This window comes from Castor canadensis, chromosome 1 (genome assembly GCF_047511655.1).
Source record: "Castor canadensis chromosome 1, mCasCan1.hap1v2, whole genome shotgun sequence".
In the NCBI taxonomy this organism is placed as follows: Eukaryota; Metazoa; Chordata; class Mammalia; order Rodentia; family Castoridae; genus Castor; species Castor canadensis.
This window is the reverse complement of record NC_133386.1, coordinates 35,404,237-35,422,339: the sequence shown is the minus strand read 5'-3', so window position 1 is coordinate 35,422,339 and position 18,103 is coordinate 35,404,237. Positions and strand designations below refer to the sequence as shown.

At 33.7% G+C, this 18,103-nt stretch overlaps 1 protein-coding gene across 1 annotated transcript in view; it reads right to left on the bottom strand.

The window, feature by feature from the left end:
* Positions 1-18,103, bottom strand: part of Themis (thymocyte selection associated) — a 179,244-nt gene that overhangs the window by 99,401 nt on the left and 61,740 nt on the right. Inside the window, exon 3 of the mRNA XM_074075092.1 lies at positions 6,915-7,373. Within this exon, the coding sequence (XP_073931193.1) occupies positions 6,915-7,373 (459 nt within the window). The remainder of the gene's footprint in view (positions 1-6,914; positions 7,374-18,103) is intronic.

Genomic DNA, 18,103 nt, shown 5'->3' with positions numbered 1-18,103 from the left:
TACTGTAAATTTCCATTTCATTAGATGACCTCCTTTGGTTCTTTTGCTATTCCTATTTTTAAATGGATAAAGTGTTCTTAGGATTGCTCTCTAACGTTTGTAGTTTAAAAAAAAAATCATGACCCTCATTGAGAAATCAAGTCATTTAAAATGAATGTACTTTCTCTGTCTTTCACATTTTCATTTAGTTTTTAAAAACAAACAAAATGTAACATACATATTTAATACTTGGTGATATATTTCAGCATGTTTTCCATTGATGACTGTGGTAGTTGGTTTTATATACAAACTTGGCTAGACTATAATAGCTGTTTAAATAAACAGTAATCTAGATATTGCTGTGAAGGTATCTTATAAATGTAGTTAATATCTAAAATCAATAGCCTTTAAATAAAGGATGTTACCTTCTGTAGGTGGGCCTCATCTGTTTACTGGAGAAAAATAAATTCTCCCTGAAAGGTACAGCATTAATTTATGCCTAAGTTTCCAGCCTGCTCATTCATCCTAAAGATTTAGAACTTATCAGCCTCACAATTGCATGAGTCAATTCTTTTAAATAAATAAAAATTATTATATACAATAAGAAAGAACTACATATTTCTCTAGAAAATGCTGACTAATAAAACATTAATGTTTGTAGTGTAAAATATATATATATTTTATATTTAATGAAAGTATGTACTGTTCCTTGATATCTCTGTTAGGAATAAGATTTCATTCTAAAGGAAGGAAATGAAATGGTTCTAAGTATCATGTCATTGCAGTATTTCTATAGAAAAGCATCACTGATAAAAATTCATCAAGTTATACAAATATAAATATAGCAACTTTGGTGCCAGGAAGTTAGCATTCTCCTTCACTAATAAAACCATAAATATATCATCATAATAAAGCAAATCTGGATATGATATGATGAGTGAGAAAACCTTCTGGCTATCCAGTTAGGAACTCTGTACTGTATGACATGAATATACACACATACCCAGTATTTTAAATGCTTGTCATTCATTCCTGTCCTTAATTTACTGAATACATATTGAATATTTAGTACCTCATTAAGAAGGTAAAAATAAATGCATAAGAAATTGACTCTGTTATTCTTATAAACTATTGAGAATTTTTACTAAAAACTTTAAATTTATAAAATACACTTATCATTTAGCAGTAATAGCAGCCGGTCCTTTAAGAGATTACAGTAGGTCCACATAAATCTCTGGATTAGACCTAATTTAAGTAAGCAGTGAGGTTTATGGGTCAAATGTATAACTTTTCAACCCTTTAATCCCTCAAATTTATCACAATGGTAAAATAAAACAAAAAGAAAGAAAAAGTTTCAATACATCTAAAAACATCTGCAATCTGTAATGTAAATGAAGACAAAAATCAAATGAAAGAATGATAAATGTCCTAGCAGAATAGAAAAAAGAATGCCAACGTGCCTAAGGAGGCAGAATCCACTGAAAATTAAGCCTTTTCTCTCCCATAGAACTCCCAAAGGCTTAGCCATTGGAGACATAGACCCTCTAAAAGTGGAAATGAAGCAAGACGCTTAAAAAGAGTTCATTTGAATGTCTTAGTAATAGTTAAACCCAGGAAGATAAGCGACCACTCTGCTACCTACCATCTCTCTCTCACTGTCTGTCTCTCTCTCTCCTGTATATATGTAGTGCCTCACTTGTAAATTAAAAAAAAAAAAAAATCCTCACAAGTAAATATGAAGAAATGGTAAATAACTACCAGGCATTTAATGAAAACATTTCATACAAATGGCAAGACCAGAACTTTTTAAAAAAGAAAAATTAGGAGATCAAAGGAGGAAGATGAAATGCAGGTAGCAGTAGAAAACTTTAAGAAAATGTGCAATATCCTCAGGAATAAAATATTGCATCCCTAAAACAAGGTCAGGGAAGTATTTTTAAAATAATGTAAGAAACAATTCTTAGAAAATTAAAAACATGATAGCTGAAATTAAAAATTCATTATGACAGTGGAAATGTAGCAAAGGAATTTTCCCCAAAGGGAAACCAAAGAGACAGAACAGACAACAGTCCTAGAAGATCAGCACTGGGGCTTTAATATAGGACTAAAAGTTAATGAAAGAGAGACAAAGTATAATGGAGATGACATTATCAAAGAAGTCATTTCAGAGATGAAGGAGCTTTGTTTTCATATTGAAAACTGTCATCACAATGAAACCACAGACCCAATACAAGTACAATTCTGTGGATCTTCCAGACACACAGTTGATCTCTCAAAGACAATACTACAAGAAGGAAAGGGACTAAAGCTTTCAACTTTAAGGGAAAGTTATTTTCAACCTACCATTTTATAAGTAACTACAATCATGTAGTTGGGGGGGGGATAAAGATTTTTCAAACATGCAGCTTCTCTAGTCAATATCTAATGCACCTTTCTCAGGAAGCCAGGAGAGGGTGGGCCCCATCAGAATTTGATGAAAATCAAGAAAGAGGAAGTTAGCTATTTGATTCTAGAAACGCTGCTCAACACAGAGGCAAGTCAAAAGGGAACCTCCAAGATGATTTTTAAATGGAAGCACCATTACAGCATTTGTACAGTAAGTCTCCAAAGCAACAGACTCAGATTGAAGTGTAAAGAGGGAGAGTTCTGAAAAAATACCTTCAGGGAAAAAAGTAATAGAAAAGAAAGATTTACTGATAGTTTGGACTCTGAGAAAAACTGCACTGTTTTTCAAAAAGATGTTGAAGATTTAAGCAAGGAGTGAAGAAATCCAAGCAAAGAAAAGAAGGCCATCATGACAGAAAAACAATAATACTCATACAGCACTTGGTTTAGCTGTGAATCATCACAATAATGAAAATGTTAATGTTCAATCAGAATGTACCATACACTGAGAGAATGAGAAAGAGAAGTAGGAATACATCTTCAGGGCCACATGTCAAAAGGCAGTGGCTTGAAAAATAGTAATGTTTCTATTATTTGGAAACGTGAATGTAAATACCAAAAAGCAAGCGGGGGAAACATGAAAGGAGTTACCACAGAATAGCAGAATGGGGAAAATTTGGGAGCAGTCAGGGGTACAAGGTTTGCTGGTAACTGTGTTTTATTTCTTTTTACCACTATTTGCCCCTTTTGGTGGGGGGTAAAGGTGGAAATTTTTTTTAATTGAACAAGAAAAAGGAGTCTTATAATATTAAAGCTGTAAGTATTTTTTCTGCAATTCATTTATCATCTAATGTACAATATTCAAAGACTACTTTTATGAGTCCTTTTTACTTGTGTGATTTCAGTTCTCTGATTATAAAATCTGAGCAGAGATTGTACCCCTAAGTTTTGGGCAGCATTGTTGTCTTCTTCTAAAAGACAAAAGACCTGTGTGATGCTGAAATTTTCAGTTAAAGAGGAATTAATCAATCTGTACATTGAGACATAATACTACTTTAAAAGTCTTAATGATCAAGACCTCTGCTTTTATGAAGCAAATTTACATATTTCATTTGCAAATATTATGCATCCCATTTGATGCCATAATGTGCTTTTGTTGTTGTTTTTCCCTAAGAAATATATATTACATATATATATTACATATATATATATTACATGTATATATATATATATATCTTTTTTTTTTTTTTTTTGCAAACCACTAAGTATGGTGAGGGGTAGCAGGAGGCCTCTAATGGATATTTGCCAAAGTGTGTCAGAAAAAAGTATTCCATTTAAACAGTTCTGCTCCTTTTCTTTTCTTTTGGAGCCTGAATTGTCATATTAACAACATATTACAAACTAGTAATGTGAGTAGAATATCTTATATCCCTCCCTACTTATTTGCCATATTTTCTTCAGCAAATCAGTATTTCATAGCTTCCTGTAGTTCTCAGTCTTTTCCATATTGCCTTTCCCATTTCTATAAAATTTCCCATCCCAGCTCAGGCTTCTTGAAAGGACTCGAGAGTCTTGGGCCCCTGATACTCAAGGCCTGTGGAAAGCAACTTCACAATATCCCTTGACTTCAAGGCATGCTTGAACCTTCGATTTAAGAAAGAATAATGTAAAATGAGACCATAATTGGTTCAACGTACAGTCTATATTTTATATTTAGGTAAAAAAATACCTACAAGTCAAAATTTTTTAAATGTGGTATTTGTGATGGACGTCCACCTTTCATTTTCATGGCATGTTCTGTAATAAGTATACATGTGAGCCAGTCTTACACAGAATCTGTCCCAAAGTGCCTAAAAAGTAAGAACTAACATCTAAAATCATCCCTAAGAAATTAAAGATACAGAATAATCGAAATGAAATTTTAATTATAATAGCTTTGAAGAGTGGAAATTAGACTAAAATATTTTGTGGAAGATTTTCATTTCAACCCATGGATTTCTTCTGGGATCTTGGTTAGCAGGAAACCATATTTAAGTTTACTTTAACAATTCTTTTAATAATCCCTGCTCTTCTGATGTTTATATCTAATAAACACATCTCCATCTAACCAGTAGATGAAGCGAGAAGGCTAGGAATAAGGTTGACTTCTTTTTCCTTCCAATAGACTTCCAAACCTTGCTGACTGCTCATTTTAAACACCCAGTAAGCCCAATTATATTTCTCTGACTTTCTAATACCCAGACATATGCTCAACCTGCATCACTGCACTCTATCTCTTCCAACTTAACCTTTCTTGGTTAGGAGAAATTTTAGCCCCTTGTAGTAGATTTTAAGATCTTCCATGATTAAAATCGCTCTTTGCATGCTTTCATATTTGTCTCAATATGCCTTCTCCTCTTTTTTCTCCTACCAGCTGTACTTCAGCTCCAATCTCTTGTTTATCTACCTTTCTGCTAGCTGCCTCTTCTGTCCCAAACCTTGCCCCCTGCTCTTTTTTCTGACTATCTTTTATTCATCCTTCAAGACTCTAATCTAAATTCATTTAATGTTATAGCCAACCTATCCACATGTTTAGGTTTGGGTTTGTTCCCATTTGCAACCATGTGATTGGTAGATGATTCTGATAGTTTTAGAAAATTAAAATTTTTAAATGAGAAAAATGCTATCTATTACAAAAGAAAAATAAGAAAAACTCAATGACCCATCTCAAGTCCATGCTTTGGAATAGCTAACAGAATATTAATCTGAAGGTCAAAAAATTGTTTTGGCCTTGAGTTTTTATAATATTAAAAGTCCCAAGTAGAATTCCTATTACTTTAATTCAAAATGAATTGATCAATTTCTGGTTAGATATATTAGTGTGGCATAATTTAACACATATTTTTTTTTAATTTTTAAATGTTACTTTTTTATTTTATTTTTTAACACATATTTCTAAAACCTGCCAAAATATTCACATCAATCTTTTCATAATTGTATAAGCAACCAACAATATTAATAGGAGCAGAAGTAGATTTTAAGATATCTAAGAAAGTACTCTTAGCCATCTTTTGGGGGTGATGCTGGGGTTTTGAATGACCAGATATACTTACATACTGCTTTATATCCTCAAATGTATTACATGTAGTTGTTTATCAACACCTGGTTTCACTCTCAAATCAACTCCAAGAGGTAGACAAAAGAGGTATCATCATCTCTTAGAGAATTTAAATGGTTTGGTTAAGGCCACTACTTAAAAGGTTATTAATCCAGAATTATAGTCTGTGAGTTTCAACTGCAGGTCCAGAACTCCTTGCTTCACCAATTGCCCCACTTGTGTCCCATAATCTTGAAAATTCCAGGTATTAATACCTTTGGAGTAACAATGCTGTTTTCAGATATTCTCATTTTAACATGCAAAATTTTCAATGAAAATTGCATATTAAAATACACTATGTGAAAATTGATTTATCATACTGTTTTTCCTTAAATCAGGACTCCATGCTAAGGAAGATTTGTGCCCAGTCATGGATGGCTAAGAAAAAAAGTTTTCATGAACTAGGAATAAGGCACATACTAGGGAAACTTTGCATCCTTACCTCTTTTTTTTTTTAATCACCTCCACACAAGAAAACCTCTTTCTAAACAAACGTGCTCTATTCTCAAAAATAGCTCTTTTGGGTGACTATCCAAATGACTGTAAGTTAGCCTATAATAGATATACCTGCACTATTCACAATAGCCAAACCATGGAATTAGCCCAGGTGCTAATGATCTCATGAGCTGATAAAGAATATAGGGCATGTAGAGACAATGGAGTATTATTAGGCCATAATGAAGAATGAAATTGTGTCATTTGCAGGAAAATAAATGGAACTAGAGATTTTCATGTCAAGCAAAATGCACCAGACTGAGAAAGACAAATATCAAATGTTCTTTCTCATACACAGAATCTACATACACAATGACATGCATGTAAAATTGGGACTTTGTGGGGGGAATTGTGGGAAGAAGAAGTACAAAAGGAGAGGGTGATGAGTGGGAGTGAATATGATCTAAGTATTTTGTATGCATGTATGAAAACAGAATAATGAAAACCATTAAAAATTGTTTTAAAAGGTTGTAAAAAGGGGAATAAGAAAATAATAGGGTAAATTTGATCAAAGTGCATTATACACTTCTATGGAAATATCACAATTAAACTTCTTTGAGCCACTAATATATGCAAATAAAAATAGTTCCTTCTAACCATGCTGAAGTGGCAGAAATAAAAATTATTAGTATTTTAATCTGTCTGTACCTGATAATTTTCTCGTACAGATAATTAATCTGCCTGTACTTTATGTTTGGATAGCATCATAAAATGTATGATATATGTGAATATGCATTATTCAATTTGAACTTTACAACAGACATGTGACCTGTTTATGTATACATGAAGAATCTAAGTCTGAGAGACTTAATGAATGAATCAGGGACAGAGTCCCACTTTTGGGACTTTAAAAGCCTTTCCCTTTTCCATTTTCCATAAGGCTCATGTTCATAGAGCCACATTCTCAGTGGATACTTACATTTCATCACACCTTGAATTTCATAAATAGGTTTGAGAATCAGAGTTCCATAAAAGTCTCTAGGGAATGGATTTGTTGAGTCCCACTTATTTGAAAAATCTGTAAGTTTCACAGTTCGTGTTCTGTTCTTGGGAATCTTCCATTCGACAATCTCTTTTAGGGTATAAATATGTTCATCTTCACACTCATAGAATTCTCCTTCTTGTGCCAGAGGCAAAGTAAATGAGTGATTCTGATGATTCCGTACTACTCCACAGTTCACCAGTACTTCTCCATCAATTTCTTCAACTGAGCTAAGCATGATTTGCTCACCCTGCTTTATGGTGAGACTCTCTAGTTTCACATCCTTCTGATGATAGAAGCAAGGATGTCCTAATCTACTAGGTCCAATGTGAATGGTTCTTGTAATTTCTTCCATAGTAAGATATGGAGTTTTATCAGCCACAATCTTAAAGAGACCTAAGGAAAGAATTGTGTAAATTAAAGACAGGTCTTACAATGAAAATTCTCAGAAGAAAATCACAATGAAATAACCATAAAACAAGTACAGTGTACCTTTAAAAATTAGTACTTCTTTTTATAGAGATTTTAATCTTGAATTCTTGGAGGTAAAATGACCACATATTGTTCATAGATTACTAGATCATTAGATCAGGCAACACAGATGGAAACAAGTAGAAATGGCCTGTTCTTAGAAACAGGAAGTCTCTGATTCAACTACCAATGTGATCTCAAGGTATTTAATCACTAAAGATTACATTTTTAAGTGTTTAATTTTCAAAAGAGAGGACCTGGTGAGATTAGTTTTTCCATGAGTATATTCTTTAGAAAAAGCAAAATTAAAAGATACTTCAGAAAGGAATTGATTCATAGTCAAATTAATGATTAAAAAGCTATATAGCTAGAACTAAGTAATGTGGTGATTATACAACATTATAAATATAGTAAATGTCATTTGAACTGTATAGCTGAAGAAGGTGAATTTTGTTAGGTGTATTTTACTATGATGAAAATATCTGCATAGTTCTAATTAGTTTAAGACTTTTCAGAAACTTTAGATGAACTATGGCTCTCAAAAAGGGACTGTGGCAGCTGACAGAGTAGCTCAAGAGGTAGAGTGCCTGCCTAGCAAGTGTGAAGTCCTGAGTTCAAACCGCAGTACTGCCATTAAAAAAAGTAAAAAGGGAATATGGCATGCAGAATTTCCCAAACGTCTTTCACTATAAAGCTCTTGAACAAAATACGCATTAATAAATCAGAACACAATGTGGCACAGTAGATTATTCCTCCTCATACCTCTGTGTGGAAGGATGCTAGGTCAGATGATTGTTTGAACCAAATATTCTTTCTTTTTTTTAGGGGGAGGTAAGGTACTGGAGTTTGAACTCAGGGTTTCTTGCTTGCTAGGCATGGGCTCTACAACATAAGTCCACCTCCAGTCCTCCTTGCTTAGGTTACATAGGGTCTTGATTTTTGCCCAGGCAGGCCTGGACCATGATCCTCCTATTTTACGCTACTGCCATCACTGGGATGACAGGTGCATGTCACTACATCCAGCATTTTTCTGTTGAGATTCTTTTGGTGAGACTGGCCTGGCACCACAATCCTCCTGATCTCAGCCTCCCAAGTAGCTGGGGTTACAAATGTGAGTCACCTGCACTTGGCTGGATATTCTTGATAATATATCATTCTTTTTTGTATTATTTCTCTAATTTTCCCATTAAAATTCTCCACTATTTTCACTATTGCAGTAACTTCAATTTTACTAACTTCATTATTTGAATTTTTCTTTGATATTATCAGCATAATCCCTACTATAATGATTTTTACTATTTAATATAACTTTTTTTTTTAGCAGCACTGGGGTTTGAACTTTTACTAGGCAGGTGCTCTACCACTTGAGACACTCTGCCAGAAAAGTGTAACTTTTTGTAGTTGTATGTTTCAGTGGTTCTCCTGTTTTAACTATTTTGTTTTCATCTATGGATACATTTGCTTTAAATCATTATCTTAATTTATTTATTACACAGATTTTGATAAATTCCATGCAAAATAGTTAGGGCATCCAGACAAAAGATCAACAAAGAAACTTCAGAGCTACTCCACACATTAGACCAAATAGACATGATAGACATCTACAGAGTATTTTGCCCAAAAACTAGGCAATAAACATTCTTTTCTGAATCTCATGGAACTTTCTACAAAATAAATCATATTTTAGAATACAAAGCAAGTCCCAACAAATTGAAGAAAATCAAAATAACCCCCTGCAGCATATTACCAGACCTCAACAACAAAAGAAATCCCAGAAAATATTCAAACACATGGAGTCTGAACAACACACTGCTGAAAAACCAAAGGGTGACTGAAGTAATAAGGGAAGAGATAAAAAGGTTCCTAGAATCCAATGAAAATGAAAATACAACTTACCAGAATCTGTGGAACACAACAGAGGCTGTGCTAAGGGGAAAGTTTATAGCTATAAGTGCCTACATTTAAAAAAAAAAAGAAAACTCTCAAATAAACAATCTAATGATGCACCTTACTCTCCTAGAAAAACAAGAACAAACCAAACCCAAAACAAGCAGATGGAGTGAAATAATAAAAATCTGGGCTGAGATGAATGAGATTAAAACCAAACAAACTATACAAAGAATCAATGAAACAAAAAGTTGGTTCTTTGAAAAGATTAACAAGATCAACAAACTCTTAGCCAACATGACAAAATGGAGGAGGGAGAAGACCAAAATTAATAAAATCAGAGATGAAAAAAGGGATATAACCACAAACACCAACAAAATCCAGAAGATCATTATAGAGTACTTCGAAAACTTATATTCAAGTAAACTAGAAAATATAGATGAAATGGTTAAATTCCTAGATGCATATAAACAGCCAAAGTTGAACCAAGAAGATATTAACCATTGAAATAGTACTATTACATGCAATGAAATTGAAGCAGTAATAAAGAATCTCCCTACAAAGAACAGCCCAGGACCTGATGGATTCCTGGCTGAATTTTACCAAACCTTTAAAGAAGAACTAACACCAACTCTCCTCAAACTTTTCCAGGAAATAGAAAGGGAAGGAATACTACCAAACTCATTCTATAAAGCCAGCATTACACTCATTCTGAAACCCAATAAAGATGTAACCAGATAAGAGAATTATAGACCAATATCTTTAATGAACATAGATGCACATATTCTCAACAAAATACTGACAAACAGAATTCAACAACACATCAAAAAGATTATACACCATGACCAAGTTGGTTTAATACCAGGGATGCAAGGATGGTTCAATGTATTTAAATCCATAAATGTAATACAATAAATACATAAACAGATGCAAGGGCAAAAACCACATGATCCTCTCAATAGACACAGAAAAAGTCTTTGACAAAAATCCAACACCGTTTCATGATAAAAGCTCTGAAGAAACTAGGAATAGAAGGAATGTTCCTCAACATAATAAAGGGTATATATAACAAAACTAGAGTCAACATCATATTAAATGGAGAACAACTGAAACCATTCCCCTTAAAGTCAAGAAAGAGACAGGGCTGTCCACTGTCTCCACTCCTATTCAATGTAGTTTTGGAATTCCTAGCTAGAGCAATAAGACAAGGGCAAAAAACAAAAGGGATTCAAATAGGGAAGGAAGAAGTCAAACTATCCCTATTTGTAGATGGCATGATCCTATACCCAAAGAGACCCCCAAAACTACAAAAAATTAATAGAAATCATAAACACTTTTGGCAAAGAATGATATAAAATTAACATACAGAAATCAGTAGATTTTCTATATACCAACAATGCACAGACAGAGAAAGAAACAGAAAAATAATCCTGTTTATAATAGCCTCAAAAACAATAAAGTACCTTGGAATAGATTTAATGAAAGAAACCAAGGACAATGAAAACTATAAACCACTGAAGAGAGAAATCAAAAAGACATCAGATGGAAAGATCTTCCATGCTCATGGATCAGTAGAATCAACATAGTGAAAATGGCCATACTATCAAAAGCAATCTACATGTTCAATGCAATCCTTATCAAAATTCCAATGACATTCTGCACAGAAATAGAGAAAACAATTGTGAAGTACATATGGAAACACAAAAGACCTCAAATAGCCAAAGCAATTCTGAGGAAAAAGTTCAATTCTGGAAGCATCAAAACACCCAATTTCAAACTATACTACAGAGCCATAACAGTAAATACAGCATGGTATTGGTACAAAAACAGATAGGAAGACCAATAGATTAGAATAGAAGATCTAGACATAAACCCATGCATCTATAGCCAACTGATCTTTGACAAAAGAGCCCAAAACCCACGATGGAGAAAGACAGCCTCTTCAACAAATGCTGCTGGGAAAAGTGGATATCCACATGTAGAAGACTGAAACTAGATCCCTGCCTTTCACCCTGTACCAAAATCAACTCAAAGTGGATCAAAGACTTTAATATAAGGCCCAAAACTTTGAAATAACTCCAAGAAGCAGTAGGAAATATACTGGAACAGATAGGTATAGGAAACGACTTCCTAAACAGAACTCAAATGGCTCAGCCTCTAAGAGAAACAATGAACAAATGGGACTGCACCAAACTAAAGAGCTTCTGCCCAGCAAAGTAAATAGTCATCAGACTGAAGAAACAGACAACAGAATGGTAGAAAATCTTTACCAGCTACTCATCCAAAAAGGGTCTAATATCCAGAATCTACAGGGAACTCAAAAAACTCAGCCCCCAAAGAATCAGCACCCCATTGAAGAAATGGGCTTATGAATTAAACAGGGAATTCCCAAAGAAAGGGGTACAAATGGCCAGTAAATACACGAGGAAGTGTTCAATTTCTCTAGCTATAAAAGAGATGCAAATCAGAACTCTTAGATTGCATCTCACCCCCATTAGAATGGCCAGAATTAAAGGTAATAGCAACAACAGGATGTGGCAAAACAGGAACCCTTATACATTGCTGGTGGGAATACAAATTAGTACAACTACTATGGAAAGCAGTACAGAGATTCCTCAAAAAACTAGAGATAGAACTGCCATATGATCCAGTGATATCACTCCTGGGCATCTACCCAAAAGACCATAAGCCAGGATACAGTAGAGACACCTGTACACCAATGTTCATTACAGCACTATTCACAATAACCAAGCTCTGGAAATGACCCAGATGCTCTAACTGATGAATGGATCATGAAATTGTGGTATATATACACAATGGAGTATTACTCAATCACTAGGAATAATGAGATGGGGTTTGAAGGTAAATGGATGCAATTGGAGGACATTTTGTTAAATGAAGTAAGCCAGGATCAGAAAGACAAAAAAACACATGATTTCTCTCATACATAGAAGATAGTTCCAAATATAAATATACACAAAAACAAGCATGATCATATACAAACCCAGATATAGAACATGTTTGTAACAGTGGAACTACTCTATGGAACTTAAGGAAAGAGAGAAAGGAAAAGAGAATGCTAGAGCATCAGTAATATCACACACCATAAGATGTGAAGGTAGAAGACATAAGGATGTGTACTAAAAACTGTTGAAAGATGGGGGGTTGGAGGTAAAGGGTAAGGGAGAATATTCAAAGGGATTGAACAGATCAAAGTAAAGCACACCCACAATGGGTATACATTAAGACACCCCTTTGAGCATCAAAGGGTAAAACAGGCACAGCATGTGTAGGGGGTGGGGGGGGTAGTTACTAGTGGGAGGAGGGAGGGTAAATGAAGGAGATTAAGGGGAGGGTATATGGTTGATGGACTTCATATACCTATATGAAACAGAACTAAAAAAACCTCTTGCAATTGCTTTAAGTGGGGTGTGGAGGGGGCTGAGAGGGAGAAACGATGGGGGCAATGTAAATAATGTATAATATAAGTCTAATCAAAATTTTCACAATGAATCCCCCACTGTATAATGAATATATTCTAATAAAAATTTTATAATAAAATTTTAAAAATCCAGACAAAATTAGAACAAAAAAATAGGTAATTGCTTTATCCAACAAAAAGTAAATTAATGATGATATACTAGCATGCTCTAAGAAGATAGTATATTTTTAAAGCTTATTGGAAAGAAATAGTTTGGAGAAATCATTTCTTAGTTTACTCAACAAATATATTCCAATTACATTCATCCATACATTGAATTATTTCTTAATCAGGTCATGTACCTTTAATATATATTTATAATTATTCTTTGAAGACTTTTTCTGAGCAGTGATTTATAAAATCTATTTTTGCTCAGACATAAAGGAAGGAATTTTGGTTACTTTTAGATATAAACTCCTTTAAAAAGCCAGTGATGCAATCTTTATAAGGAATGAATAAGATAGCATGTGCAATCTGTCCCGAAAACACTTAAAAATTGGAAAATGTTCACTAACTATATGGTGTGCCTGAAGAGAGGAAGGGAAAGATGCGTTTACTCTGAAAGCATTTCTAATTTTATTATGTCTTGTATCAGAGAAAATAGTAGTCTTGAATTTGCCACAGTAAATCAATCTGTGCATGCATGTGCGTGCGTGCACACATGGGCTTAACCTCATTTGTCAGAGTATGAGGTTTATTTCTAAGAGTCCATGATCATTATCAGGAAAAAGAAAATTCAGCATTTTTGTAAAAAATAGCTACCCAGCATCTCAAAAAAGATAGAGACACATAGTTTTATTTCTATCCCAGCTATATTGATGATATAAGTCACAGAAGGATTAATTCAGCATCATCTTTCTTGGGGAATAGAGTTCAGCTAAGGAAATGACGGACATAAAATAGAACCAGCCTAACTAAAACCCTAGGGGCCACTATTATTTGAAGTTAATCACACTACTCATTGCTGTCTTACTGGATATCTCTACTGCAAGAAAAATGTATCTATGAATCTGTGTGTTTTCTCTTAAAAGATGAGGTAGCACACAGTTTAGCATAGTAAGTGTCAAAATATATGAAAAAATACTTGATCAGCTTATCTCTTCATTCACTATTGCAGCCAATCCAAACAGGTCTCTCGTTATGAACAGCCATTTAAAATCATAAACTAGGGTGAGGTTTTTTTTAATATAATGTCATATCAGAAATTCAATTTCACAATGCAGGTAGTTAAACATAAAACTTAAGCACACCAACACTGATCAGCTCTAAATTTGACCAGTTCTTCCTCCATCTTTTTGACAGAGTACAATAATTTAAAACTGGTGAAAATATGCTTTATTCTTCTCTCAAAGAAAAACAAAACACATTGCAGGAGCTGAATAATCATGAGATTTATTATAAAATAAGTCAATATATAACCTTTACAAAAATAAGTTTAAAAGCAGAAAGAAAATAGATTTCTATTTCCACTTGGATTGGTAGCTATTAAAATATATTTTATTATTACTAAAAATTAGGAGAAAGTATTCATAAAGAACATGTCACTTAAGAATTAAAAATTTTTAAAAAAAGAATTAAAAATTTTGAGGAAATGAAATAAATTAAGTTGTTGAATATAATAAGTGTTAAGTAGTGAATTTAGCACTTTAAATCTTTTTCCTGAACCTTAGGTTTGGGAGGAATTTTACTTTTAACCAATTCTTAATAGCTTATAATCATTATTATTAGTAGTAACAGTAATAAATGAAATTTTCTGAGAAATAGTCAAGTTTGAACAATTTTTTCATATGAATCTTTATCTTCATAATAATTGTTTGAGAACAATAAAACAAATATTATTTGGAAATATGGAAGCACTTGCACAGTTGCTAATCATGATTCTAAATCATGAACTCTTACATCCATATATTACATTGTACCACCAAGCCAAGCTGCCTCCCTAGTGCACATATGATTTTCCAGGACATTGTTCACAAGAACATGTTTATTCAATTCACAAAGCATGCTTGTGAGTCCCACTAGGTAGCCCTGTCATTGCATGGATCAGCCTCCCCCAACCCCTGGTAGAGAAGAGCAAGAATCAGTCCCTGGTTCGCTGTGCAGAATTTATACCCATCAGATTTCAGATTATTTTTTCTATTTTTTTCTCTTTCTACTTCATCAATTTCTATACAAATCAAGAATAACTTTTAAAATTAAATTTCCTAATAACACATCACAGCATAACTTAGTACACACAGCATAAGATCATTATCACACACAATCCTTTTTTCCTAAACGAATCTAACCTCCAGTCTGCTTTCCCATTTCCAACCACATCTATTTTTCTCCATCTGTAAAATAAGGGATTTTGGAGTGAAATTTACTCACTAATTCCCTATGTCTTCTCATATGACCAAAATTAAGATTTTTAAGATATTAGGACATATTCACATATGCTGGTAATTTACATGTATGATACATTATCACTTTAAAATAGCAATATAAGGTAATTTATATTAATAAAACATGAACATTTCACAGACAAATCTTGAAGGTTTGATGATAAGCCATAAAAAATTCTTTATCATCACAACCTATTAAGAGACAGAGTAGGCTTTGGTGTCTCCAAAGCTCAAGAGTACATTTCGACCATTTACTATTATTGCAAATCATAAATTACCCAGCCTTTCAAAAGCTAATGAAGATGATTCCAATGTGGACAGCCACACTCCATTTTGGATGGAAAAAGACATAGAACTTTTAAAATGTAACAACAGAAGAAAGTGAAGTTCATTGATATTTAAGACATTGATTAGTACTAAACACATCAGTACATATTTCAGGTGACCTGTGCCTCTGAGCGCAGGTGAAGTCTCAGACAGATGCCAGGTAGCTGCACCAGAAGAAGAGGTCAACCATGCTGTCCACACAAGTTCATGTACTTTCAGAGTGCTACAGTTCACCTAGCCATATTTAAGTAGGATTGCAGAATATATTGGCATAGGTCTGAAGTAATATGAATGACATTACACATGTTCTGAAAAGAAGCCATGTATTAGATTCTGTATGTCAATATCAGAATCACTATTGTAAAAATTGATATATTACCAAAAGCAATCTACATGTTCAATGCAATCCCCATCAAAATCCCAATGACATTCATCACAGAGATTGAAAACTCTACCCTAAAGTTCATTTGGAAACACAAGAGACTGCAACTAGCCAAGGTAATACTCAGCAAAAAGAACAATGCTAGAGGTTTCACAATACCCAACATCAAAATACAGGACAGACCCAGACATACATCTGACAAGGGGATTAATAACCAGAACATACAGGGAGATCAAAAAACTAAACTCCCAAAAACTCAATGACGCAATGAAGAAATGGGTCATGAACTGAACAGAGTTTATTCAAAGGAAGAAGTCCAAATGGACAAAAAACACATGAAGAAGTACTCTCCATCCATGGTCATAAAGAAAATACAAATCAAAGCCACACTAAGATTCCACCTCACTCCTGTTAGAATGGCTACCATCAAGAATACAAATAACAATAGATGTTGGCAAGGATGTGGGGGAAAAGGAGCCCTCACACACTGCTGGTGGGAATGTAAATTAGTACAACCACTGTGGAAAGCAGTATGGAAGCTCCTCAAAAATCTAAAAATAGAACTGTCATATGATCCAGCAATTCTACTCCTGGGGATATACCCGAAGGAATGTAAGTCAGATTACAATAAAGGCAACTGCACACCCATGTTTATTGCAGCACTATTCACAATAGCTAAACTATGGAAACAGCCAAGATGCCCCATTACTGATAGATGAATAGATTAAGAAAATGTGGCTTTTATATAGAATAAAATTTTATTCAGCTATAAAAAATGAAATTTTGTTGTTTGCAGGTGGAACTGGAGAACATCACCTTAAGTGAAGTTAGCCAGGTTCAGAAAACCAAAAGCCACATGTTTTCTCTCATACATGGAATATAGACCCAAGCAATATTACAAAAAAACCAGGTCACACTAAGGGAAGGTCACATAGGAGAGATGCAAGGTAAAAGAAGGAAGTTAAGAAGGTGAATATGGTTGACGTACTTCCTATAAAAGAATGAATATACAATTTTTAAACCTGTTGAAATCACCGTAAGAAGGGGACTAAGGTAGAAAGGAGAAAAATAGAGGGGATAAACCAATTCAGGTCATAATACATTATATACATGGAAATGTCACTATTAAACACACTGTATAGCTATCTTAAACAAACAAAAATGTCATTTTTTAAAAAAACTGGAGAATAGGAAGGTAAGACAGGTCCTGCCTGGGGGGCTGGCTCCAGTGGATAGGGGGCATATATAAGGACATGGTAGAGGAGGGTGAATATGGTGGGAATGTTATGTACATGTGTATGTAAATGAAAAAATGAGACCTGTTAAAATTCTTCCAGGAGCAGGGGAAAGGGGGATAAGAGAGAATGATTGAGGATGGTGGGGATTCAACTATGCTATATTTTAAGAACTTTTGTAAATGTCACAATGTACTCCCAGTACAACAGTAATAAAAAATTAAAATAAATTTTAAAAATAAGGCCAATACAAGTGAACTAAAACAAAAAAGGATAGTCGACACATCTATTCATGTCTAAACTTTTCCTCAGTCTCATTATGAGGTTATAATAATACTCACATATTGAAATATGACAACTGGCTGAAACTTCTTTAATACTAAAAGTTCTAAAATATGGATTTATATCCACTATCATTATAAAGAGAATTGCCTTTGAGGTATAGGTAAAGTCAAACACAAACATATGCACACAATTTTAAAAAATAAATACATACTTATTTGAGATGCATGTTCAAATTTTCTAAAGAATGAAGGACTCTAAAAGTTTGGAGCTGGACTATTTTTGTGCCTGTGGGCCTTTATTTCTTTAAAAATACTTTGTTCTCCAATCAACTTCCTAAACATGCTTGTTAAAAAAGACCTTGAAATTATTCGTCAAAATGTTGGGACATACAATAGCATCCAAATTGTGAGACAATTCTCTAGATTTCTAAGTCTATTAGGGATCTATTGAATAACATCAACTAATGACAATTTCCTACAACTTTCATAGGAGAGTCTCAAAGAGCAAAAATAAGGAATAAAAGGAAATTCAAAATCTGTGATAAGAAAGTGTCACACAGAAAGTCAATTAGTATTTGAGAAGGAAGAAGACATATCAAGGATGATGACCACATTTACTAAATGTTAGGAGAAAATGAGCCAGGGTATAGAATTCACATTTTCAAATGTCTTTAT